The following is a 26,107-nucleotide window of genomic DNA, read 5'->3' as shown; positions in this document are numbered from 1 at the left end:
TTCAAGCAATCAATAATATGTATAATAGGACCCGTAACCAAGGTGATTTGAGAGGGGGGTTAATATGCTTCATCGTGGTAGTTTTTATTGGTACTACCAAGGTTATTTCTTACCTTTTTTGGTAAGGAACTAATTCCTTTCGGGGTTTGTGGTTGTCTCTTCTAACAAATGTCGCTCCTTGGAATTGAACCTTCGATCTTAGAGATCCAGTGGAGCCTTAAGATTAAATGGAGGTTTGGCAATAGGGAAATAAAAAATATGTAGTTTGGACTAAAGATTGATCAATGGTTGGTTAGATGAATTTCATTATTTATAAACATTTGCATAAAATTAATTGTTTTTATTAATCTATGTCATTTCATAATCTTTTTTGTTGAAAGATATATACAATTTTAAACTAATTTTAAGACCATATAATAAAACATTTAATACGTAAAGATTTAGATTTATAAGCATCCATCATTTGTCTGTAGTTTTGTACTTAGGATCCTCAGGTGGAAAAAAAAACCCTTTCTTTCCTTCCTTCCTACATTACTTCGAATCTGAAACAATGGCTGGTACTGTTATTCGAAGTGCTGCTCAAAACTTGAAATCGAATTATTCTCCCTCCTCATTTCTTACAATCCTTAAGAACGGAACAACAACAAGAAGTTATGCTTCAAATGTAATGACCAAATCGCCCTTTGATTCTAACATTTTACGAATCCTCCGTAACGAGATTGATTACTACTCCGAATACCTTCCTCCACCTCAGGTATCTCTTTTCCGATTATCAATAACTCTTTATTTCCATTAAGTCCCTCACATATTATTATTTTAAAATTGGAGTCGAATATTATCTTGTAAGGTAGACTCGGCGTAACGATAAGGTTGTTGTTAATAATAGTGTGTGTGTTTATGCAGCCTATTAAATTCAAATCATTTCGGGTCGAAGAGCGGCCGAGTGAGCAGGTGATTACAATTAGGGGGAAGTTTGGGGAGAGGGAAGATATCAAAATTCAAGCTACCATGTATGATGGGTATCAACATGTTCCTGTGGTTGAAGATGATAGTTCTAAACTAAGTTTACGACTTCACCTAAGTCTACTTGTTGATATATCAAAGGGTGAATGTGGCAATGACTTACAATTCGTTTGCTCAGCATGGCCAGATTCTTTAGATGTTGAGAAAGTCTACGTATTAAGGCGTCCTCACATGCCGCGTATGCCTTATCTCGGACCTAATTTCAGGTTTTGTTTGTTGATTTATCGGCTGAAAATTGCATATTTATATTTTAACAAGGGAAAAAAGTCTTAAAGAAAACCCTATAACATTGCAAAATCTGTGATTGAGTCATTGGATTTCAAAATACTGCAAAAAAGAGCATGAACACGAGTTTGGGTGTATAGGAGTCCTTCACTGTTCAAAAGTTCCCCTGGAACTTTGCGTGGTATATGATTTAGATCTTGAACTTCAAGTCATGTGTAGAAAGGACCCAAAACTTTGCTATGGACATGACATTTTACATTCAATTTTAATGTTCTAGACGTTGAATGGCTATTTTGCACCCAAACCAAAGTTCAATGTCCTTTTTGTACATTTTTTTTAATTTAGGGATTAAATCAGCCATCACAAGAGGGTGAGCCTCGGCGCAACAGAAGGTTGTTTGCCGTGTGACTTGGAGGTCATGGGTTTAAATCTTGGAAACAACTTATTCGCTTGTGGGGTAATTATGTTTACCCTCTCTAGGCTCTATTAGGTCGGAGCCTCGTGTATTAGGCTACCCATTAAATCATTCATCATGCTTAGTTTAGGGGGTGTAGTTGGAGTTTTACCTTTTAACTGTGATTTTAATAATAAAAGCTTGTATCAGAGCCCAAACTTTCTGGAAGTTGTTCAGTTCATCAATGCTTTCAGTTGTTGATTTCAGGAATCTGAATGCTAAGATTCAGGAAAAGTTCCGCGAGTACTTGGATGCAAGGGGAGTAAATAATGAACTCTCTGCTTTCTTACACGAGTATATGATGAACAAGGATAGAATTGAACTCCTACGATGGATGGATGGTCTCAAGTATTTTATGGAAAAGTAGACTGGTGAAGTTTGCAACTAAAATTGCTGCGAACACGAAGTTTTGCCTTTGTAGGACTTCATTTTTAATCTAAATTCATTTTATTTGTAATATTTAGCATCAGTTTCCCCATTTGATGCAAATATGCCACAATAATTTTATTAAATAGGAGGCGAGGGTAGTAAATAATGAATTCTCTGTTTTCTTACATGATAATATGATGAATGAGGATAGAATCATACAATTCAGCATCTATGGTGGATGGATAGTTTCAACTTTCAAGCGTTTCTGTGAAACAATAGACAGGTAAGCTTGGCGACTAAGAGTTGATGTGAACATTTCTAAGTGTTGCCATTGTAGGAATTTATTTCTCCGTAGAAACTCATTTGACTTGTTGTATTTCCATCATTTTCTTTATTTGATGCAATCATGCAGAACAGTGGAACCAGAAGACACTGTTTCCGAGTGCAGAACATAAGTTGATTTGATTTCCCCCCTTTAATTTGTGTTATTTTGCTGTAACTTTTCTTACAATAATAATGGTTTGCCAAGAGCTTCCGGGGTGTGAACACTCTCTTGCCCTTAACAAAGGTTCTTTCTCCCTTGAACAATAGGAATCCTATATATGTGGTGTGGTTTTGGATGCATTTTGTTATGGTGATTTTAGCAGAAGAAATTTGTCAGAAAATTTAGACAAATTTATGAATTTGTTTGAGTTGAGCAATGGTAGCAAGGCTGTGTAATCTGTAATCTGATGCCATCTGGGCCACAAAGCCAGCACTAGTTCCTACATGTTCACTTTTTTAATTAGCAGATGCAATAATATGGTTAGGGTGAAGTTGCCCCTTAAACCATATATTCTCTAGTGATCTTCCCTTCAAAGTATTCAACTTTTTTTTCTCTTTCCAATTCATTCGTGAATCAAAATTTACAGGCTAGAAGCAAGGACTTCTTTTGCACAATGTTTGATGTTCAGAACTGTTTACAGATATTCATAACAAATATTCAGAACTGTTTTTGCAGCTCCTCTGAATCATCATCATCATCATAATCGACTGAAGCTGGTCCTCAATGTTCCTCGGATTTACAGATAGTCATAATCAAGGAAATCATGGTTGTTTGTTATCACCAATGATACGAATAATAAAAAGTTAGAGATATTTCCATGTACCCGGATTTGCATACAAGCTGCACTTGCCTACATTGCTTTTGTTGTTTGCTTCCAGATGTGTGTTTCTAACTTCAAATGTTGAAGTAAACATGTGTAACTGTTATTACCTATCAAATGAGTAATAATTTATAATTAAACTTCACTTCACTTCATTCATTTAATAAACACATGTTATAGATATATATTATATCTTGAAGAGTGCAGGATTGTAGCTCTTGTTTGTCAGAATTTGCAATTTATTTTAAGACATCGCATGGATGAGATTCAAACATTGGCCTCTGCTTCTACTAAATTGTAAAAAAAAAAACCTTTCCTTCTCCCACTACAAAAAATGTTGACTTCAACTTTTCCAACATCATTCATTCATGTTACACAACTTGCTTAAATTTGTGGTGTTGAATAAATGTTAGTTGAACGAAACAGTGCATGAATTTCAATCAAGGTGATTTGAAATGGGGGATTAATATGTTTTACATTTTGATGGTTTGGCTATCCACAAATTTAAGAGTTGTTCCAAGTCCTTCTGAGTTCAGATAACTTCTTTTTAATTGGATAGGAATGAAATCACATGGCATGACAAAACCTATAATTCATGTTTGATTTGTGAATTTTGACATTATATTCAAGATCCAATATATCTATGAAATTCCTTGAATCTAGTCAATGTAAAGCAGGTAACCACTATAAAAGTATCATGTATATATAACCACAATAACAATATCATGTAAAGCAGGTAACCACTATAAAAATATCATGTATATATTACAAGAAACAACTGAATGGTAGTTTCACTACAATTGCATAAGCTCTATCCCACTGTAAAAGCATTTCAATTTTCAATATTGAATTTACAAAAGAGGATGTTATCCTGTAGCTACATATACACTATTTGCAGTAGTGTTTCAAGAAAAATTACAAGAAGGGCATACTTTTATTTTGTTTGAAACCAAAATATCATAGAAGTTGAACTGCTGCTATGGCAGGTATCTTTTCTCGCAATTTTTGAGTAACTGCAACACGCACAGTCATGACACTAGCAGCTGGACCTGTGATTCGGACCTTCACTATCGGCTCATCAATGCCTACCAATTCAAGAGATCCATCAGCAGCCCCAACCAGGTATGGCCTTATTTCCTCTAGAACCTGAAACAGTTAGTAAATAGTAAACTCTATGAACATTTTATAATAATATTACAGAAATTTATACAAACATATACTCATGAAGACAAAAATGGAACATGCTGTGCAATTCACAATGGCAATTGTAATTCAACTAGCTGAGAATGAAGTTAGTCTTCATATGATTTTCTTTCCTTCTTGAGAGGTACCAAGTGCACTAAAACAAGACCCTAAGAGAGCTACTTCTTGCCATTCATAAATAAGAATGCCGCATACAGGCATATATACTTTGATTGATCTTAGACAAGTGACAAGTCTAAGTATCCATAATCCTATAAAAACAACCAAATAGAGAATAACATTCTAAGTTAAACTTACATAATTGGACAAGACATCTTTAACAGAAATGCATGGGCTTGATATTGAGTAAAACTCCAACAATAAAAGCTAGCACTCGATCTCAAATCCCATCTCATCAAGTAAACAGTGTACAAATTAGAGTAACAGCCAAGGGAAAAGCCTTATGAGCGTTTAACTTTGTTCATGGATAAAGGAGAGGTTTATTTTCTGTTACAAGTAACTTTGTACTTTTTGCATTGAGGGTCTTAATGTGCGTAATTTTTTACTGAAATTAAGTAACAAATCATTTCAGTTCCAGTATAATCCATTGATGTGTAAGTTCTTCCAAAATGGTTTAATTTTGACAAATGGTCACCATCAATCACGACAATGATGATAAAATAACATAATAGTTAATAGAAGTAGTCATATTCTGTGTCCATCTCTAGGCATTTTCTGTGTATCAATGTGTGCATGTATGTTGCCATTGCCAATTGAGCAAAAGGAAAAATACTCTACAATTTGTTTCAACAGACAACCTAAAAAGGAATATTGTACTCCAAGTATGAGTCATGAAGAATAAGGAGTCAAGTACACTACTCATAGCAGCATAATCATAATGTTAAACAGAACTAACCTTCTCTATATTTTCTTCATTTAGCTCAAGACCAGTTTCTTGATCAGATATTGGTTCCACTGCCACTATTTCAGGGATTTTTTCCATCAATCGACGCTCAATGCCCATTTTCATTGTCGTAACAGAACTAGGACAGGAGCCACATGCACCCTGTAGCTTCAACCGCACAACATTGCCATCAATTTCATGTAAAGCCACATTTCCCCCATCTGAAATGAGATATGGTCGAATTTCGTCCAAAACACTTTCTACATTCTCTGCAGTTAATGGCAATTCCACAGCTGGATTTGGAGTAGCAACAGCCTTCACAACTGTACAGACATAATGAGAACAATATGTTTAAAAAAAGGAAAAAGAAAATCTCAAACTAGATTTAGAATCGGAGGAAGCTATATTGATAAACTAAGGCCTTGATGCTGAGTGAATAAAGCGTTATCATTTATATAAATGCTAAAATAGCTGATAAATAAATACTTGGTTAATGTGTAAATATTGAAATGAGTGAAATAAAGATAGAAAAAGAGAGCAAAATAATCAAATTAATATATCAAATTACGATTTTCAATTCTTGCTTCTTCCCAAAGGGGGTCTGGAAATGGATTGATTTGAACTTGAACATGCATTTAACAAACAAAACGATGTATACTTTTGGTCCCTATACATGATGCTCATAATAAACTCCATTTGTATGTGTAAATGTATTTATTTTTGGTCTCTATATGTATAACTAATTTTCAATTTAGTTCTTACCATTTAATGTCATTATTTTTTTGGTACTACCAAGGGTATCCCCTTACATTTTGGGTAAGGAACTAATCCTTTTCGGGGTACATGATTGTCCCTCCCAACAAATATCGCTTCCAGAAATCAAACCCTTGACCTTTTGGTCATCCTGGGGATGCAGCGGGACCTTACACCGCTAGAACAACCTCCTGTGACAATTATTTGCGATTTGAACCCTATACTAACTCCCATAACCTATGTCAATCATAACAACAATAAGTGTACATATAGGGGCTGAATTAAAATTTCTTCTTAGCATATGAGGACAAACTAAAAAATGAACATCGTTATAGTGACCAAAAGTGTACCGTGACCTATAATAAATAAACAAATTCAACCTAGAACTTTGAAGAAGAAGAAATTCATGAAAATTTACAAATTTGAATAAAATTGGAGAAAGAAAACAAGATTAACTAACTAACTAACCAAATCGGCGAGAAGCGTGGAACACCAGATTATTACTTCTGATAATCCTGAAACCAACGTGGCTACCAAAAAAACTTATAGCCTGCAATTGATTATTCATTCATATTCGAAAATAATTGCAGAATTAGATTATATTTAGATTATTTTGAATTAAAACATGAAAAATGAAATGAAGGGGGCAAAACCTTTTTGGAGGTGGAAGGAGAAGATGAAGGAGGTTGAATGGGTCTGCAATTGAGCACCACACCTTGCATTGCTTTTGTTGAATTTTATGAATTTCTTTTGAATTGAACTCAACTAATTAGATTGATTGATCAAATTAGGGTTTGGTTCTCTCTGTCTCTCTCTCTCGTTCTTCTAATTTTATAATAATGACTGCTTTTTTATTTGGTTGGTTTGCTGCTTTTAACTCATTGTCATGGTCAAAGTAAGTAAGCTTCATGACAAACAAAATAGTTTTATTAATATCGTACTTGTATGACAAACCGATTATGATATTGATATAATAGCATATAAGTGAAATTAGATATACATATATAATATATTAACATTAATATTGACAAATCAATAAGAAACTAATAATTTTTTTATTTTTATTAAAAAATTAATTTTAAATAAAAATCGGTTAATATGACTGGTCGGTTCAATTGAAAACTAGCCAGTAGTATGACTGGTTTCGACCGACATGATTGCATCACTAGTATAATTAGTGTAGTGTATCCGTATTGGGATCGGTTCACTGATTTACTGGTTGAACCGACGGGCACGAACCAGTTTTTACAACAATGTCATAAGTGCTTAGAAATGTAATTTTAAATTATTTATCAACAAATTTCTCTATCACCATTTGGTGGTCTACTAGATTTTCAAAATGACCAAAATGCTAGTGATTGATTTTTTAGAGTGATACTTGTTAGATGAGATAATCACATGTACTCGATGATTAGTTTTTACTATAAAATGTGAGGAGATAACTTGGTTAAACTTCTCTATCAAATATGTGTGTGAAGAGGAGAAAATAAGATAATTTATTGAGGAAGTTCAACTAATTATGTTTATATATTTGGGAACATTGAGTGGTTAATAAAATATTAACAGAGCAAGGATTACAAATTGCATCCTAATCTCCTTCATTTAATTATTAGGCAATGTGCATAGGATTTGAAACATTTCCAACATTCTTAGTATGAGTTGAATACTTAAATCTTTTGTTTTACTTTTTTACCTCTCAATATCTATTATATTTTCCTTTATTAATTTTTCAAGAAGAATAAGATGACAAAAAAAGTAAATTAAATAAAGTATACGGACAGAACCCTACATAAATCGTTAACAAATAATAATTAAATTATACTCACTTCCAGTTTTATTATACAACATTTTAATCTATATAATTGGGTAATTATGTTATACTCAAGTTCCTTCAAATTCCATAATATTGTATTCTACCTTATTTGTATCAAAACACTCACCCAATTAATTAACCACTAGATTTTCCTTCCAATTTAGCCTTAGATTTAGATGAAAAACTAGTGGTTGTATAAAATAAACAAATAATAGAGGTAAATGTTACCATGATATAAAGTAGTACTGATATTGATGATAGGCTCAGAAATATCACTCGTAGATACTTATGGCTTAACTAATAACTTGTAAACTCTTTTACATTCTTATTTTAGGTTTAAATATGGTTTTGTCCCAATATTTTTATGGGTTGTGCTAATTTTAATCCCATTATTTTTTTAAGTATTTAGTGACTTGGACGAACATATAAGTATTTAATTAAAGTATGGAGTATGATTCAATTATTGTCATGTATATAAAAATGCTTTCATGAAGATGTTTCATCCACATTTGGGGGTAACATTTTTTCTGCAATCACAGTAATGATTTTCTTCCAAAATCATGTCATTTTCCCCTCAATTAAATAGAACATTAACGTGTACTACTCAAATGATGAGATAATTGAAGCAAAGATCAGGGTCTTGGTCTATAAATGAAAGAAGAAAGGTAGAACAAGACAATGGGAATAACAAATAAAAGGGTTGAGAAATTAGTTGTGCCAGTGGGGTTGAGGTTTTTGTGAAGTTTACTTCTTTTGTACTTTGTGTTGAGTTAATCAACCCAACCAAGCCAAATACAAATACAACTTCTTAAGCACATTTGAAGAAGATTGAAGAATTGGCAAAGTATACAAACAAAATACAACTTCAGCAGCAGCAGCAGCATCATCATCATGACTTTATGTGCTTCAATTGTTTAATCTTCTCAAAGTCTAGAGGATGAAAGTTTCTTTCAACCTCCCAAGCCAGTTGTGACATACAATTAAATGTTGACTTGGCACCTTTTTCATCACTCACTTCTCGTGGGAAAGGGATGCGAACCTCAAATATGCCTTTTTGAGGCGAGAACAAACGCATGTCGAACCCCAACCGATCCACCCATATCAACTTTGCTTCTGAGACCTTCAATGTGAAATCAAACAAATTGCAAGTTAGCACAACTAATTCACTGGACACCAATATTCTTTATTTGAGTAAATCTAAAGAAGCATCAACTTTCTTGAGATTTGTATTTTAATAGAATTCAAGGAAGGGTTTGGGATAAGTTGAACATAATTCTTCTTGTACGGCTTTGTGGTGGTGGCTACAACTTATTCTAATAGAATTCAACTTATTTGTGTCATCAATCTCACTATTATTTCCAGTTCAATAAATTCAACAGGAAAATTGGAATGAATGAGAATAAGAATACAAAAGGAAGGGTTTGGAATTAGGAAGGTTCCAATTTGTTGATGAAGAGAAAATCAACATACAGAAGCAAAGCTTCAAAACATGAATTCAACAATGGAAGGTTAAGTCTGCAAACACGAGAAAGTAAACACTGAACTGAAACACATGATCCACTCTGTTTCTATCTCCTAATCCGAGTCGTACACTTCTATTTTAATTATTATTGTTTTTTTACTTAAACACACAACCTCTGCCATCTCAACCCAGTGATTGCACTCTCACTCACTGGAATTAGCCACTAAACAAAGCCAAAAGCCACCAAGAAACTCAACATACTTTGGGTGGTGGCTTGATGCCATTGCCAAACCTTTGCGAATCCTATATAAATGGAGGGTATAAAGAAAATAAAAGGGATAAACTCTTGCTGTTAGTGGCATGCATGGAAGAGACAAAAACACAGTAGCTTATAGGCGGGACACATTGGTTTAAGGGAAAGCGACTCTCTAAGAAATAGGAACCTAGGAAAGTGTGACATTCAAATTAAACCTGCTCCTCTTCAAAAGAAGAAAGAAAAACAATATATGATCCTTGATAGTAAATTGCAGTGTGAAAGTAAAACAAATATAATTTAGGTGCAAACCTGGAAACTCAAATCTACAAACACATTACAGAAGCGAGTTAGGTCTTCCATATTGTTGGAGTTAATCTCACTGACTAACTTGTCTGCAAAGTCTCGAAGAGGATCAGGTTGAGCATTTTTGTAATCTGAAGAGGTGACCCATACACCATCCTGGAACACATGGACAAAGGGCATAGCATTATATAATATCCTAACTTCCGAGATTAATGACGATTATTAACAGCAAAAACAAACCTACAAGTACTATGCTTCAAGAAACTAACTATGACGTGATTAAATAAAAAAAAGGCTGTCTCACCTCCTGGAAATCTTCCAACTGCAGCACTCGATCTACATTAACTGTGTAAATAACATCTTCATCAACTTGTTCTCCAAACCTCTTGTTCCACAATGATATAAGCCGCTGCTTAAGGGCAGTGAATGACATATAAGGATGAGTAGATATTTGGTTAAACAACAAGTCTACAACCAAACCCTTTCCACTAAACGGAGTCAACTACATAGATTTAACAACATCCATAATATCATATCGTAAATCATATTTGTAGACAAACCATTTTAAACTAAATCGTACCTAATGGTTTCAACTTTCAATTATATTTTTTCTAGGTCTCTCTACCTCTAACTATTGAGCTACCATCAATCAGATCAAATGACTAAAGGTGAAACTGTACCATCTTTTTCTACAACAGGTGCTACATTTACTTTCTCTCGAGAGTGTAATATCTATCCACAGTCAGTATAAAGATTTATACACTTTCAGTGAATTATCCACCATTCATTTTTATTAATACTTTAATTCAAGAGCCAAACATAACATTGTCAGTGACGTGTAACAAATTTCTACACTCTTAGTGTATATATCTTTTTCTCTTGTCTCGAATGTATTCATTCCGAATCACACATAACATTCTCATATTCACTAGATTAATATTATCTTGTTAGCTAAAAAAAGTATGATGGCCTGTAAATTCATAACATATAATATAAATGACAAAAGAAGAAAAGAAACAACCTTAATTGTGACAGTGTCTTCTGGTTTGGCCAGTGTTCCTTGAAGTGTACACTGTGGAGTGCGCAATCCAGATTGGTTTAACTGATGAAACACAAAGTCAAATTAGACAACAAAATACAATAAATTCATTCATTCGTTCATTCACCAACAAGGTGTTGGTCTGGTGTAAGGTCTGCTAGATCCTCAGGATGACAACAAATGTCAAAGGTTCGATTGTTGGAAGCCACACTAAGGACAGTCTTGCACCCGGAAGAGATTAGTTCATTTACTCAAAAAGGGTGAGGTATCCCGTTGGTAATACCAAAATTCATTCATTCATATAACTATTTAGATCATAACCTTACCTGAACATGAAAGGTGGAAGGGGTATGAAGAGATAAGGGTATGGTGTTATGATTAGAGTTGAATTTGAATAAAGGGGTTCCTTGTTGAGGATCAACAGCAAAACGAACACCAATACCAAGTGGAAAACCTTCTTTGGTTAAAGTTGAAAGCGTTCCCACTTTTGATAATTCCATAATTGTTCTTGAAACTTCTGCAGGGAATGGCTTGTGAATGTTGTTATTATTCTTCAATTCCAAATGGGTATCCTCTGATAACGTTGAAACGGAACATCTTGGAACTCTAATTGAAAAATTACCATTCTTGCGTTTACTACTAAGGATTGGTGCAGTTGAAGCAAAATGGGGTATTTGAAGAAGAAGAACCATTTGTTTCATTTGATTCGAAACACAAAGAAGACGCAGAAGAAAAGAATGTAATGGATAAATGAATGAATGATGATAGTGATTAGTATTGGTTTGTTTGATTTCATCATCTACTATCTCCTATATATAAATTGATTAGGTGAGTGATTTTACAATATTAGTCATTATGTAATTTTTATATTAGAAGGTCAATTTTGTTTATCCAATATTTTTATTCATTGCTATAGATGATTTTATTATTATTATTCCATTTTTTTCAATATTCTCACTCCATCCTTTTTAGCATTTTCACTTTTTTAACTTTCTTCAATTTTTTATTTTATTATTCTAATTTCATATATTATAATATTATTTTTTTGTACTATTAAGAGTATTATCATCTTTTGAGTAAGAATCAAATTATAGATTAATTCTCAAACCAACTTTTAATAACATTACACAATTACAAAATTTTAATGTAAACTATATGATTAAAAAATTATTAACATATGCAGTTTTATGTATAATTTTGTAAGGATCTATACAAATTTTTAATATCACACTTATTAATTATCATTCCTTAGAATTCAGATGAATGTATATTATATACTCATTTATTACTCAAGTAAGTGTATATCACTAATTCTCATCTTTATATATCAAATTTCATCTCATAATCATAACCTTCTTCATATTCACTATCTCATTTTTAAGTCATTTTCTAACTCTATCCTACATATAAATTCAAGTGCCAAATTTCCATTCCTCACTCAACCTTTGGAAAACAAGTAAGTTTATGCAACATCTTAATATGAAGTTCCAAGTTACACATATTGTATGTGTTTATTTCTTATATTTTGTACATTCTTCATCTTTCTTATATTTATAATTGTATATTTATGTATTTACTTTTCCATTTTTATATATTTTCCAGAATATCCGATCTACAGTTATATGTTTTGTTTACTTTTTTCACAACTTGTTCATGTTTAATTTTTCATAAATAATTTTTTTTACAAACTGAAGAACTCACGAGTAAGAAATATGAGAATGTGATAGATACGCTTCTCGTCGTATGTTGTTTCAAAAAACGTAAATAACACTTTGTATTGATGCACATTTAAATAAGTTTTTCCTAACCTTTTTTTGTTGTCGATAAAACTAATTTACAAAAATATAAGATTAATTATTCATGTAACTTTTATTTATTAATACAAATTGTATTTATTAAGTTTTGTAATAGTTTAAGATTATAATTTATTAGGCTCACCCTAAGGTGTGAACTACTAGTTAGTTTATATAGATGGAAACTTTGTTATATATTTGAATGATTAAAAAAACTCGAACGTCATTTGTTCAATTTTGACCGGGAGTCACTAATAAGTTGATGTTGTATTGAGAAGTCGTAACATATCAATACGACTTCTGTTTGACACTATAAACAATTTCAAATAAAACACGTGTCATGATGGGTCACCACAACTTTTGCATGAACCAAGTTTTTTATTTTATTTTGCAACTCATAAGTCATGATGTGCCAACACGACTTCTGAGTGGCACAAATTTATTTCATTTTCTCATTCAGAAGTCAGGTTGGGCAAACATAACTAATGAGTGACCCAATTTTATTATTTCTAACTCAAAAGTCGTGTTAGGTCATCATGATTCCTGAATAGCTCATTTTAAGTTTTAGATAACTAAATGAAAATGACATAAAAAAATAAAAAATGAGAATGTGATAGATACACTTCCTGTCATATGTCGTTTCACAAAATGTAAACGGTACCCCGTATTTGTGCATATTTAAACAAGTTTTCCTAAGTTTTTTTTTTATAAAACTCATTTCAAAAGATATAAAATTATTTATTGGTTAACTTTTACTATTTTTTAATACAAAATATATTTACTAGTTTTTGTAATAGTTTGAGATTATATTTTATTAGGATCAGCCTAACTTGTTAACTGCTAGTTAGTTTGCACGAATGCGACTAGTGTTATATATTTGTATGATTAAATTTCTTCAAATCTTACATGTTCAATTTAGACTAGAACCGCTAATACATGAAGTTATGTTGTATTGAGAAGTCATGGTAGATCAAAATGATTTATATGAGGCCTATTATTTGTTTAGAAAGGGAAATAAATGTTGTTTTGCATGTTATGACTTCCATGTGACATTACAAATAATTTCAAAGAACACACAAGTCTGATGTGTCATAACAACTTTAGAGTGACCAGAGTTTTTTTATTTTGCAACTCACAAGTCATGACGGGCCAACACAAATTCTAAGTGACACAATTTATTTTCATTTTCCAAGTCATAAGTCGTGTTGGGCCTACATGACTTATGAGTGGTCCAAATTTATCATTTATAACTCAGAAGTTGTGTTGATTCATCACGACTTCTTAATGACACATTTTAAATTTTAGATAACTATACTAAAAAGACAAATAAAATAAAGAAAGAAATATAAGGATGTAAAAAATACGCTTCTCGATATATGTTGTTTCACAAAACGTAAAAACACTCCATAGTGGTGTATGCTTAAATAAATTTTTCCTAAGTTTTTCTTTGATAAAACTCATTTCAAAAGATATAAGATTATTTATGTAGTTTTTACTATGTATTAATTTTTGTAATAATTTGATATTATATTTTATTAGGCTCGACCTAATTTGTGAACTACTACTTAGTTCACAACAAATGTGAACTACTACTTAGTTCACAACAAATGTGAACTTTGATATATATCTCAATCATTAAATTTCTACAAATCTCATATGTCCAAATTTGACCGGGAGTCGCTATAGATGAAGTTAATATTATATTGAGAAGTAGTGATGGACCAATATGACTTCTCTATGGGCTTATTATTTGTTTACAACGACACACAAATGTTTTGTTTGCTCATCACGACTTTTGTCTGACACTATAAATAATTTCAAACAACACACAAGTCATGAACGATCACCACCATTTCTTTGTGGGTTAAGTTTTTTTTTCTATTTTGCAACTACTAGTTGTGATGGGCCAACACGACTTCGATGTCACACAATTTATTTTCATTTCCCAATCAGAAGTCATATTGTGCCTAAACGACTTATGAGTAATCCAACTTTATCATTTCTAACTCAGAAGTCGTGTTGGGTTATCATGACTTTTGACGACCTATTTTAAATTTTGGATAACTATCGTAAAACGACGTAATAAAAGAAAGAAAGAAATATGAGAATGTCATAGATACACTTTCCTGTCGTATGTCATTTCACAAAACATAAACAACAATCCATATTGGTGCATTTTTAAATAAGTTTTTCCTAAGTTTTTTTGGTAAAATTCATTTGAAAAGATATAAGATAATTTATTGATTTAACTTCTATTATTTATTAATACAAAAATTATATTTATTAACTTTTGTAATAGTTTGAGATTATATATTATTAGGTTCAACCTAACTTGTGAATTAGTAATTAGTTCACACGGATGCGAACTTTGTTATATATGTGTATAATTAAATTTCTTTAAATCTCACCTGTTCAATTTTGTCTAAGAATCGTTAGTACATAAAGTTGGTGTTGTATTGATAAGTCATGATAGACCAACATGTTTTATGGCTAGGCCTATTATTTTTTATAACATCACACAAGTATCATGTTTGTCCATCATGACTTTTACCTGACACTACAATTAATTTCAAACTATAAATGTAAGTCATGATGGGTCACCACAACTTATGTGTGGTCTAAGTCTTTTATTTACTTGTAACTTAGAAGTCGTGATGAGTCAACATGACTTTTAAGTGACAAAAATGTTATTTTATTTTTCGAGTCAGAAGTCGTATTAGACTTACATAATTTATGAGTGACCCAATTTTATGATTTCTAACTCAAAAGTCATGTTGCGCCAACTTCTATCTGTTGTTTGAAATTATTTGAAGTATCACAAAAAAGTCTTGATAGATCAATATGACTTCTCAATGACATTGTAAAAAAAAAAGATAGAAGTTGTGATTTGTCATGACTTCTCTATAAAACTTTAACTCAGTATTTCCAGTCAAAATTGAAGAAATTTAATTAGATAGACGTGAAATTTAATTATTTGCAAGTTATTGTAAGCGATTTTATTATGAGAGATAATTTATTTTCTCCATTTAGCGAAAATATGATATATATACTATTTTGTTTAATTTTAAAAATATTTTTATAAAAAATAATTACATGTTATAATCTTATTTTATTAACGGGAAGATATAACTCATCTTCTTACTACTTTTTTTGGGGTACTATACCCTTATACGGGGAAGAGGAGATACTTTGTGTATATGGATGTGGTAAAGTAGCACTGAGATTGAGTGAGTTTGTTCTGTATTCCATCCGATGGAGACAAGAACAATCACCCTAACATCACCAAGTTGGTGTTATTGGCTAGACAAGCAGAACCACCACCACCCAACTCAGACTCATTTCCTCAATCTTCATTCTCCACACTTCAATGGTCACGATCTAATTACACCACATTTTGCTTCTTCATTTTACTATTACCCAAATCAAATTAAACCCCAAAGTTTCATTCTTTCTTTGCAGGATTGCGTGTATCTCGAAGCAATAATAATCAACTTGTTTCTGGTTGGGACGATAAGCCATTTGAAATACTTGAAAATGGTAAAAAAGCTTATTTGGATGAACAAGATGTTATCACTTTTCTTGACCCTCCTAAGGATTTGATCCCTTTAGACCCTTCTTCTTATAATCCTGCTTCATATCTTTGGTAATTACTACTCAATCTCCTTCATTTGCTTCCTCATCTTTTCAATTATAGGATTATGATTATTTTTTAAGTGATTATACATAGGCAGCTTATGTCAACAACTTATTTCATCAGCTTATAAGAATACCTTTAAAAAAATAGCTTATGAACTCTCTATAAACTCTTTCGGAGAAACATCTACTGTCCCAAATATATTCCATTTCATGTGGCTGAAAACATATTGAAGTTAAAAGTTAAATAATTAAGTGTTTTTTTACCAATCATATAAGTGACACACTTTATGGGACCAAAGATGTGCTACCAAACTATTTCTACCTTATTCCTATAAGCTTCTCAAATAATCGTATGAAACTAAGCTATTATTGTATTACTTAAAAGAAAGTTTATTAATTAAGTTGTAAGTCCAAGTGGCAAGGAACTTTGGTCTCAGAGAACTTATATAGAGCTATTTCCATAAGCTTATCAGATTAGCTTAACAACTCACTATAAACTCTTTCTACCTTGTTTCAATAAGCTTATCAGGGAGGTTAGGAAATAAGCTCTATTTAGCCTATTTCAAAAGAGCTTATTGGTTAATTTTTTAATTACGTTGTTTATTTCAAGTGCTTAGACACTCCTTTCTTTGTATAAATATAATGTGAATGTGATTATTGAACGAAACACTTTATTTATTTGGTTACTCTCACTCACTTGTTGCTTGCTCTTTTGTTAGATGGATTTGTTGGGTGTTTGGAAGAGCATACAAAGAGCTCATTATGTTCACAAGCTTATGAAAACAGCTTATTTTTATAATCTTATGAAAATAAGCTCATTTTAGTATATTCCAAAAAAGACTATCAAATGAATAAGTGCTTAATTAAGCTGTTTAATCAAATGCTCCCTTATTTCTTTAGCATCTTGTCTCTCTGTATAATATAATGTAATTCACTGAACAAAACAATTCTCTGTCTGAATCAAATTCGGAACTTGGAAGGTCCCTTTTAAAATATGACGAAAGGATGTAAAGATGCAGATAATTTTGAAAAGTAGATCATGAAAAGGGAAACAGTGACTTTATATAATTCAATTGTGCCCATTTAATGCCTCTCTGCTTATGTTAAGATTCAAATACTCTGAATAATATAAGCTAGTTTAATGTATCTAGGTTCTTGGTTTGGTGATGTTTTAATTGTAACAATGATAGTTCTTAAATTTAAAGAAACCCTTCTCCCCCTCCCTTCTCTTACATAGACTCACTCATTCTCTTCACCTGTATGTTCAGGAAAAAAATTGAAGATATTCCCGAGGAAAGGCGCCATCGACTGCTGCTATTATTAAAACCTAGGTCTTTTCCTTGCTCCTTTTTTGTTAATGCTAATGCAGGTGAAGCTTAAATTTATGTGCCATATTGATCTAATCTGTGTAGAAATATTGGTCTCTTTGGGAGACTTGTGCAGACTTATATCAATGGCCTGGCAGATAGCTGGAACACGGTACGAGAATTCAAAGTTAGTAAAGAAAAGTGCATCTACATTGTTGTCCAACTCCAACAATGACGCTGTGATGAAACTTGAATATTATAACTGCCGTACAAGTGGAGGTTAGTAAAGTGATTCACCGTTGTTATTGGTATTTAATCATACTTAAGATCAATACAGTTAATGTGTTCTGTACCGAGATTAGGGAGCATATTGTATGAATACAAAAAGGCAGTTCCATTAAAGACCGTTTATTTATAAGCTAGTTTGTTTCCTGGTATCATTTAGACTTCAGTCGAAGTGGTCAAAATTCCCTCCCATCTCTTGTTCATGAGCCATCATACCAAAGGTTTTTCCAATTTGATTTTACTGGAATCATAAAATTCGTTAAATTGAATTGGTAATGTTTCTTTCCTTGCAACTTTGACCTGCCTTCTTTGGTAGCTTCCTTTTCCCAACTTCTGCCTGTCGTACCTCAATTTTCTCAATTTGGGTTGAAAATATTTGCCATGGTTTCGTGGGTATTAACATTTCATTTTTAACATGCCTTCAACTTTAGAAGCTAAGGTTATTAATAACATTGTAATTTTTTAATAGGACCAATGCCAATTTCCTGGATAAATTCCTTCAGGAAGGTAAACTTTAAAAGCTTTTTGCACTTGTGAAGTATATTTGAAGACTTTGGTTGACTGTATTTCTACTTTTTAAGGCCATATTTTCTTCCAAGGATGGGAAGGCTTATGGACGACTCATTGGTAAGTTTCTTATACTATTTACTCATTTAGTGAAGTATGCCTATCAATATTTTCAACACTACTGATACCACCATATATATATATATATCCAAATTCCTGCAATATTGTAGTTTCTGTTGTTTTTTCGAAGTTTTTTTTATCACCAATAAAAAACAATTACTAGTAAAAGAGAGTACAAGGGGTATCTAACCCTTACGAAGATAAAAAAAATTACATAAAGAGACCTTGTGTACAATCTAAACTATCCAAACATCCATATCCTTCACCATCCTAATTTCTCATGACAGGATGCTGGTTGTGTATCTCAATCTTTCAAGTTGTGTCCATCCACCCACCCACCCATCCTCTATAGTTTAACCAGCCCCAAGACAATACCTGAATGCTCTCAAAGATCTGAGAAACATTTGTAGAGTTCCTACAGTGCCATAACACTCAGAAAATAGCAAAAAAACAAAACTTTCCATCACTCACATCCCTCTTTAGAAGGCCATAAGCCTCCGAGCTGCCAAAACAGTGTATCACTTTTCTGAGGAATAGCTGAAACACCCCGAACCACATAATACACATAAGGTAGATGAATCTTCCCTCAAAGCTCCTCTTCTTTGTAAGTTGACTCGTGTTTAAACTCTTTTGCATCATCCTCCATGAAAATGTGGTCACCTTCTTATGCATCACTTTATTCCAAATCTGATGGAGCAAAGCAGTATCCACCTGGTTTGATTGCTCTGACAGCCTAACAGGAAATTGCAAACCTGTTTAACCGTATTAGTTCCAGATTTACAGCCCTTCCATATCCAACAATCTGTTTTTCACTATAATAAAAGAACATTAGATAACATAGATAAATGCTCACCCTCCAAAACCTTCTTCCATTGAAATAGCTCCCTTCTCCAAGTCAGTTTTCATCTCCTACTCTCATTTCCCCCCAATCATCCTTGTTACAAACATTTTCCAGCTTCTGGTTTGAAACATTAACCCACAGCATCTCCTTTTCTTGTGTCATTTTCCACTTCCATCTGCTTAGTATTGCTAAATTCATCTTCTCCAAGTTATTGATCCCCAATCCCCATCTTTCCTTCTGCATATTATATCCCAACATACACATTCCATCCTTTTGTGATCCACCCCACTTCCCCAAAGAAACCTCCTTTTAAGTATTTCTGGAGTTACTATTACTTTCTTGGAGCTTTGTAAATAGAGAACATATATATAGGTACTTGCTAGAACTGTATTCAGCAAGGTTAATCTTCCACCAAGGGAATCAGCCTTGTTTTTCCATGGTATTGGCTTGTTTCTCATCATTTGGGTTCTTGGCTGCCATGTTGAAACACGCCTGTAATTTGCACTCACGGGCAACCCAAGTATTTGTTTTAGCCAATCACCCATACTTCCCAGCCTATTCTGGATATGTGTTTATTCACATTAGACTGGTCTTGAAAAAATTGAACTTTAGACCAACACTGTCTCAAAGCATCTAAAGAATGCATTTGAACATCTTAATATTCTGTTCCGTTGCTTCCCAAACGGCACTATGTCATCTGCAAATTGTAAGTGCATGTCTCAATCTTCCCTCTTCTCACCTCATCTCCTTTTAGTACCCCCTGCTTCTTTGCATTCTCAAGTAGACCATGTAGTCCCTCAGTAGCTATTATAAATAAGAAGGGAGATAGAGGATCTCTGTTAGAACTGGTATCAAATCAGAATGTAGAAACAGAAAATAGAAGAAGAATAGATACAAGATCAATGTGATCTTGATCAGTAACTTGTATTATTGCTGAAAATGTGTATACAATGATGAAGAACTCCTTCCACAAGAGAGTAACTTCCCTACCTGATTTCCTAAATCAGTTCCCAATTACAACTTCTCCAAAAACTACTTCTTACAAGCTTTCCCTCCTCTATTTATACAACTAATACACTAATCTAACTAACTAGTAAGGGTATTCAAGGAATTCCCTCTTTATTTATTCAAACAACTCCTAACAACAAATCTCTTTTCTACTACCCTATGCCTACCCTATCAATACCCCACTCTAAAAGAATCACCTTGTCCTCAAGGGGAAGGAGAATTTTGTATCCAGATTGGTTATCTAATGGATGAAATAAATCATCTAAGTAGGCATCTCCTGGAGGGTCACTAAATTTGTTCAACTCATTTCCTTCTACCTGATGCGTTAACTTCATTGTCTTGACAAAACCATTATCTTGACCTCTTGGTCCAAAAGCAAATGATTTATTACCAATATTGATAGAATTGTGTCTTCCTCCAAGCTTATTAGCCACCACCCCTAGTTGTGGGGGCCCAACTTTTCCACTCATCGTGACTCCCTGAAGGTCTTTAGCTTTCGAAATCTCATTATCCCCCGTTGTTGATGAAGTGACAGATTGTACACAATTAACAATAACTGAAAGACTTTCCTCCTCCTTTGCATGAACAGAAGGAGAGTTAACACTTGAGCATGGATTTTCAGATGATAATTTCAAAGGGATGCTCTGATTCGTAGCTTCTTCCAAACTCTTATTCTCCATTTGATTTTTTTGTTCTATCAACAAGACTTTCTGCATAATTTCAGATAAGGAATGTAAATCATACATTTTTACCTCTGCTTGTAGTTCCTTCTTGAGCCCATTCAAGAATATTCCTTTCACCAATTCTTGATCTATAATCCTCAAGGTCCCATCGTACTTTTCGAATTCCTCCACAAACTCCTTTACGGTTCCCCCCTGTTTCAAAGACAGCAGTATCTCGAACGGATTCTGCATCATCGAAGGTTGAAATCTCCGAATTACTGCCACCTTGAACCCTTCCCAAGAAGGCCTAGGAGTACATCTTTTCCACCATTGGAACCAGTTTAAAGCCTTCCCTTCCACTTGCATCTTCTCATCTTTCGATAATTCTTTCAACTGAAAGTACCTTTCCAACCGGTGAGTCCACTCGAATGCGTCATCGCCAGCAAAAATTGCAATCTCCCACTTCTGCCATTTCTCCCGCCGGTGCGCATCCTTATCACGTTCTTGTTTCCAACTATCACTGTCTCGTGCCATATTTCGTGTAGACACCATTAACTAACAACCAATCCCGAATTCTCAACAAGAATTCAGACAAATCCCAATCTGAAATTTTTTCTTTTCTTTTTTTTTTTTTTTTTTTAATTTCCGCCAAAACTTCACAAATTCCTAATTTCTGAATCTAAATTTCAGAATTTCAAATCTTGGAATGCTTCGTCTTCTTCTCCTACTGTAATTCAACTATTTCCAACATCCAAACCTTAGCATTCAGATTCTGACTTCGTCCTCTCCACGTCACCACTCAATCGTCTTCTTCTTCGCACAAACCCTAGCCTCACGAATTTGCTTGTGTCTTCTCTATGTCACAAAAATCAGATTTTTGTTTCCTCTTCAATCAATTTCTACTTCTGCGATTTCCTGTATTATCCCTCCACAAGTGCGATTCGTAGCCCTAGCAGCAGAATTGGTGGATCTCACTTCCCTCAGGCACCAAGATTGGTGCTCTGTTACCAGTGTTAGAACTGGTATCAAATCAGAATGTAGAAACAGAAAATAGAAGAAGAATAGATGCAAGATCAATGTGATCTTGATCAGTAACTTGTATTGAAAATGTGTATACAATGATGAAGAACTCCTTCCACAAGAGAGTAACTTCCCTAACTGATTTCCTAAATCAGTTCCCAATTACAAGAACTTTGGCTAGAAGTTTGTACATACAGACAATGAGTGATATGGGTCTATATTCTTCCCAGTTCACAGGATTGTCAACTTTTGGAATTAAATTCACAAACGATGCATTGCTTCCTTTCACCAAGTTACCTTTTACAAAGAAGTCTTCTAAGAAATCTTTTATATCCCTTTTCATAAAATTCCAGCATCTGTTTATAAAGAGAACATTATAGCTATTCAGTCCCGGCCTATTTGAACTGTCACAGTCCTTTAGAGAAATTTCAACCTCATCATCCTCCAACCACTTAATCAACCTGAAGCTATCCTCGTCACCAATTTTGTTGATCGACAATGGCACAAAAACAGGTCTTCTCCACCTCTTTATATCTCTGAAGAGGCACTTCTCTTCTTTAACTGCTTTAGGCTCTAATCTATCTTCCGTTTAATTCTATCGCCTAGATACAATTGTTTCTTATTCTTGACTGCATGCATTTGTGGAAGAAATGAGAATGCAGAATTTTCACCCCCTTCCTTGAACCACCTTATTCCCGATTTCTGTTTTAGCAGGCTGGCCCGTCCTTGCATATGGCACCACAATTCCCCTTGATCTTCCAACTGATGGCTTGAACTCCATCTCAAAGGTATCCACTCCCCACAATTCCAACCAATGCCCTTGTTATTCAATTCTAATTTAAACTCCCATGTTGCTACAAAATCAATATTTTCCTTCCTCACCAACTGACTAACCTCACTCCTTTTATGACACCCCTTGATCCCTCTCACATTGTATGAAAAATATATCCTCCTTTTTTCTTCTACATTCCTCAACCTTCATTCTTTCATTGACAATTTTGTCTATTTTCTCCATCTCCATTAATTCCCTCTATTTCATCTTCATTTCCTTCTGCCACCACACTATTCTTTTTTCCGATTCCCACATATCCGTTGCATTTTGTAATTTCTATTATTAGCCTCGAAAAGAGGTTGGGAAAGGGGAATCAAACCTGACTGGTAATGGTTTTTCTTGTTGGGTATATTCAAGTGTGAAGTCTCACATTGTATATAAGGGGATGAGTGGAAGAATTTATAAGTGGAAAAGACTCATGAAACCATTGCCTTAAGGTTTTGGTTGAAGACGTGGTTTTTCATGATAGCTCTTTACTCTTCTATGACCTGGTAAAAATGTGACTCCCTGGTGGTTGGAGGCTCCTCAGTCTCAGATGCATCCAACAAGTGGTATCATAGTTGATGGTTCAGCTGGACATGGTGGACTTAAGGGGAGCATAATGGTAAGTGTGTGACACCTACATTTGAGAGGGAGATTGTTGTGTATATTCAAGTGTGAAATCTCATAATGGATACGAGGAGATGAGTGGAAGAATTTATAAGTGCAAAAGACTCATGAAACCATTGTCTTAAGGTTTTAGTTCAAAACATGGTCTCTTACAATACCTTTTCACTCTTCCCATGACCTAGTAACAATGGAACTCCCTGGTGGTTGGAGCCTCCGCTATCGCGGACGTGTCCAACAAATATTGGATTTCTGGGGTCCAACATCTCCTTTGTAATTGATGGGACTTGACTTCTCCTTTTTGGGGTCCAACTTAGCTAAACTGCCTGGTCACGGGTTTGATTCTCAGGATAGCACGGTAGGTGCTGAGAGGGGGATTGTCCTGCCTTGGAAAGGCCCAGTGGGGCCGGAGTCAAATCAAACAGTGCCACTAGTTGGTAAGGCTTAAGGAAATAAAGTTGCACCTTGGCTAACAGTTATAGCTTTTGGTCTAAGTGGTAAGCGATATCCTTAAACACTTCTGGCTGCCATCGGGATTGACTCCCTTTATTATCCTCTTCTTTGCCGGTAGATTTTACACTCCTCTTGTGGCATCAAAGGTATTTTCTTTTTATGCTTTCCATGCCTGGCCAATTCCTTTCGAAGTTTTTTCTAAAGGATATTTTGACAACTAAACTCTGTACTTATTAGGAACTCTGATATTTCTAGTTTCCTGCAGTACCTGGATTGTCCGTATTAATCCAAAATGTTAAAATTATGCTTTTTAGATGCACAATACTTACACAGAGAAGGAAGGGATTTAAAGAAACTAATTGATCCCAAATATTGAACCAGTAATCCCTTCTCATTGTCCAAAAAGTAAAAAAATCTAACCATTTATATTGTCACGCAAGCGTTAATTGTTTAGTGGTTACTGTTTATTAGTTCCTTAAATTGTGGTTTCTGAATCATAATGCTTCAATCAATGATCTTGATCAGTATAGAACTATAGAAGAAAATTGAAGAGGTTGTATAGTCATGTTGAATTTCATTCATATGCCCGTGTATTGTGGTTCAACTAAGTCTCTTTGAAGAATTCCATTGTGCTACTTGGCTTGTTTTTTGTATCTCATGGCTGCATCGTGTTTCATTGTTCCAAGTTTAAATTCGCTCCTACTTACTATTAACATATTTTACGAATTTCACAACAACCCAGGTGGATCGGTTTTCGATGCATTTACCAACTCTTTTACCCCTTTATATTTTACCGTGAGGCAACTTAAGGAAGTGATGTCAACTGAGCAACCTTGTGATTTAGCGTATGAATTTGGAGATGGACTATATGATATCAAAGAACTTCCACAAGGCTTTCCAAGACCAAGTAAGGGCTATCTTATTTCGTTCATAAAGCACTAATAATACTCTTGATTGTAAAGCTCATATCTAATATTGTTTAGATTAAACTATACTCTTGGTCGCTATACATGACGCCCCTTTTTAACTTGGTCCCTATATGTGATTTTTTTACCTTTCAATTCACTTCTTATTATGTACAATTTTTTTCAATTTGGTCTTTAATAGTATTTATTTGTATTAAGGATAATATCCTATAAAAAAACTATTAGCTACAGTTACTCTAATCCTCATTGAAAATCTGTTGATCTGGGCAAGCTTTTTTTTATTGTTTCGTACATACATGCAGAATGGTCATGCCATTGTTTAAAGTCATGGCTTACCCCAATTTCATTTAATATCTATTTTTTTCCGGTTTTTGCAGATAAACATATTTATCCTTTCAACGACCATCTTGTTATATATGTTCGGTATCTAGGTCCGGGGGTTTTGGTGGGGCAAGCATGGCAAGAAGGAAAGAAGTTAGAGCAAGTTCCCCGAAAATTATGTGACGATATTTTAATGGTGAAGGATTACACTTTGTTACAAGATCAGTGAAGAAAGTTTATGAATCTATTAAGTGGTGATGTGTGGAAAGAGAAGCTTACTAGGCATGCATGAGTGAAATATGACTCCACTTCATGTTATGCTGTTTTTGTACAAAGGAATTGAGTGTAGGCCTAGTTGAGAGAATGGCACTTTTGATGTGGTGTTACATAATAGGTAGTGGTAACATAAGATGAACTGAGAAGTATCTGCTACATTATTGAGCATAGTAATGTTTAATATCTTCATGCAAACTCAATTTAGTTTGTACTTTGTAGGCATTAAATATTAGGATAAGAATTCTTAAAAGATTGAACACTCTGAAGTACTGTTTTTCACTTTTTCTCTTTAAAATCCAAGTATAGTTCTTACGAGCAATTTGCATTTCGTTTTCCTCACTAATATAACACTGTAGTTGCTGCTTACACTACAATCATTTATGGTCTATTAGTATGAAAAAAAACTTGAGTGTCAAAGGTGGTCCTCATGGATATAAGATACATTGTGGGATTGTTGGAGGATGGGAGCCCAAGATTGATCAACTAACTAAATATTATAGACCTTAAATATAAATTTATGAATGATATAGTGACAGTGTAAAAAACTCTTATATTGTCGGTGCATACCTTTTTATCTCAATTTTAT

At 33.7% G+C, this 26,107-nt stretch overlaps 4 protein-coding genes across 4 annotated transcripts; 2 read left to right on the top strand and 2 right to left on the bottom strand.

The window, feature by feature from the left end:
• Positions 485-2,720, top strand: LOC109335190 (uncharacterized protein At2g39795, mitochondrial). The gene is made up of 3 exons (XM_019571300.1): positions 485-754; positions 904-1,229; positions 1,910-2,720. The coding sequence occupies exons 1-3, from the start codon at positions 551-553 to the stop codon at positions 2,067-2,069; spliced, it is 690 nt and encodes a 229-aa protein (XP_019426845.1). The 5' UTR covers positions 485-550; the 3' UTR covers positions 2,070-2,720.
• Positions 3,945-15,631, bottom strand: LOC109335198 (nifU-like protein 2, chloroplastic). Its single transcript, XM_019571312.1, has 5 exons — positions 15,619-15,631; positions 6,709-6,857; positions 6,524-6,605; positions 5,315-5,625; positions 3,945-4,362 (listed from the first exon to the last, which is right to left on the bottom strand). Exons 2-5 carry the CDS (start codon positions 6,775-6,777, stop codon positions 4,174-4,176), a joined length of 651 nt encoding a protein of 216 aa, XP_019426857.1. The 5' UTR covers positions 6,778-6,857; positions 15,619-15,631; the 3' UTR covers positions 3,945-4,173.
• LOC109335172 (glutamyl-tRNA reductase-binding protein, chloroplastic) lies at positions 8,634-11,701 on the bottom strand. Its single transcript, XM_019571276.1, has 5 exons — positions 11,255-11,701; positions 10,911-10,991; positions 10,194-10,298; positions 9,896-10,045; positions 8,634-8,988 (listed from the first exon to the last, which is right to left on the bottom strand). The coding sequence occupies exons 1-5, from the start codon at positions 11,627-11,629 to the stop codon at positions 8,758-8,760; spliced, it is 942 nt and encodes a 313-aa protein (XP_019426821.1). The 5' UTR covers positions 11,630-11,701; the 3' UTR covers positions 8,634-8,757.
• LOC109335180 lies at positions 15,902-25,836 on the top strand. Its single transcript, XM_019571289.1, has 8 exons — positions 15,902-16,091; positions 16,181-16,364; positions 17,626-17,688; positions 17,801-17,943; positions 18,419-18,456; positions 18,531-18,576; positions 24,741-24,905; positions 25,302-25,836. The coding sequence occupies exons 1-8, from the start codon at positions 15,974-15,976 to the stop codon at positions 25,472-25,474; spliced, it is 930 nt and encodes a 309-aa protein (XP_019426834.1). The 5' UTR covers positions 15,902-15,973; the 3' UTR covers positions 25,475-25,836.

Source organism: Lupinus angustifolius, chromosome LG02 (genome assembly GCF_001865875.1).
Source record: "Lupinus angustifolius cultivar Tanjil chromosome LG02, LupAngTanjil_v1.0, whole genome shotgun sequence".
Lineage (NCBI taxonomy): Eukaryota > Viridiplantae > Streptophyta > Magnoliopsida > Fabales > Fabaceae > Lupinus > Lupinus angustifolius.
This window is presented reverse-complemented; position numbering and strand designations above follow the sequence as displayed.

Excerpts from the sequence above, each read along its gene's own strand:
- LOC109335190 (XM_019571300.1), top strand. The coding sequence starts at position 551 with ATGGCTGGTACTGTTATTCGAAGTGCTGCTCAAAACTTGAAATCGAAT. Across the intron at positions 755-903 it reads AATACCTTCCTCCACCTCAG|CCTATTAAATTCAAATCATT; the intron begins GTATCTCTTTTC and ends GTGTTTATGCAG. Across the intron at positions 1,230-1,909 it reads TATCTCGGACCTAATTTCAG|GAATCTGAATGCTAAGATTC; the intron begins GTTTTGTTTGTT and ends TGTTGATTTCAG.
- LOC109335198 (XM_019571312.1), bottom strand. The coding sequence starts at position 6,777 with ATGCAAGGTGTGGTGCTCAATTGCAGACCCATTCAACCTCCTTCATCT. Across the intron at positions 6,606-6,708 it reads CTCCTTCCACCTCCAAAAAG|GCTATAAGTTTTTTTGGTAG; the intron begins GTTTTGCCCCCT and ends AATCAATTGCAG. Across the intron at positions 5,626-6,523 it reads CCACGCTTCTCGCCGATTTG|TTGTGAAGGCTGTTGCTACT; the intron begins GTTAGTTAGTTA and ends ATGTCTGTACAG.
- LOC109335172 (XM_019571276.1), bottom strand. The coding sequence starts at position 11,629 with ATGAAACAAATGGTTCTTCTTCTTCAAATACCCCATTTTGCTTCAACT. Across the intron at positions 10,992-11,254 it reads CTTCCACCTTTCATGTTCAG|TTAAACCAATCTGGATTGCG; the intron begins GTAAGGTTATGA and ends GTGTTTCATCAG. Across the intron at positions 8,989-9,895 it reads TTGTAGATTTGAGTTTCCAG|GTCTCAGAAGCAAAGTTGAT; the intron begins GTTTGCACCTAA and ends TTCACATTGAAG.
- LOC109335180 (XM_019571289.1), top strand. The coding sequence starts at position 15,974 with ATGGAGACAAGAACAATCACCCTAACATCACCAAGTTGGTGTTATTGG. Across the intron at positions 16,365-17,625 it reads AATCCTGCTTCATATCTTTG|GAAAAAAATTGAAGATATTC; the intron begins GTAATTACTACT and ends CTGTATGTTCAG. Across the intron at positions 18,457-18,530 it reads GGATAAATTCCTTCAGGAAG|GCCATATTTTCTTCCAAGGA; the intron begins GTAAACTTTAAA and ends CTACTTTTTAAG.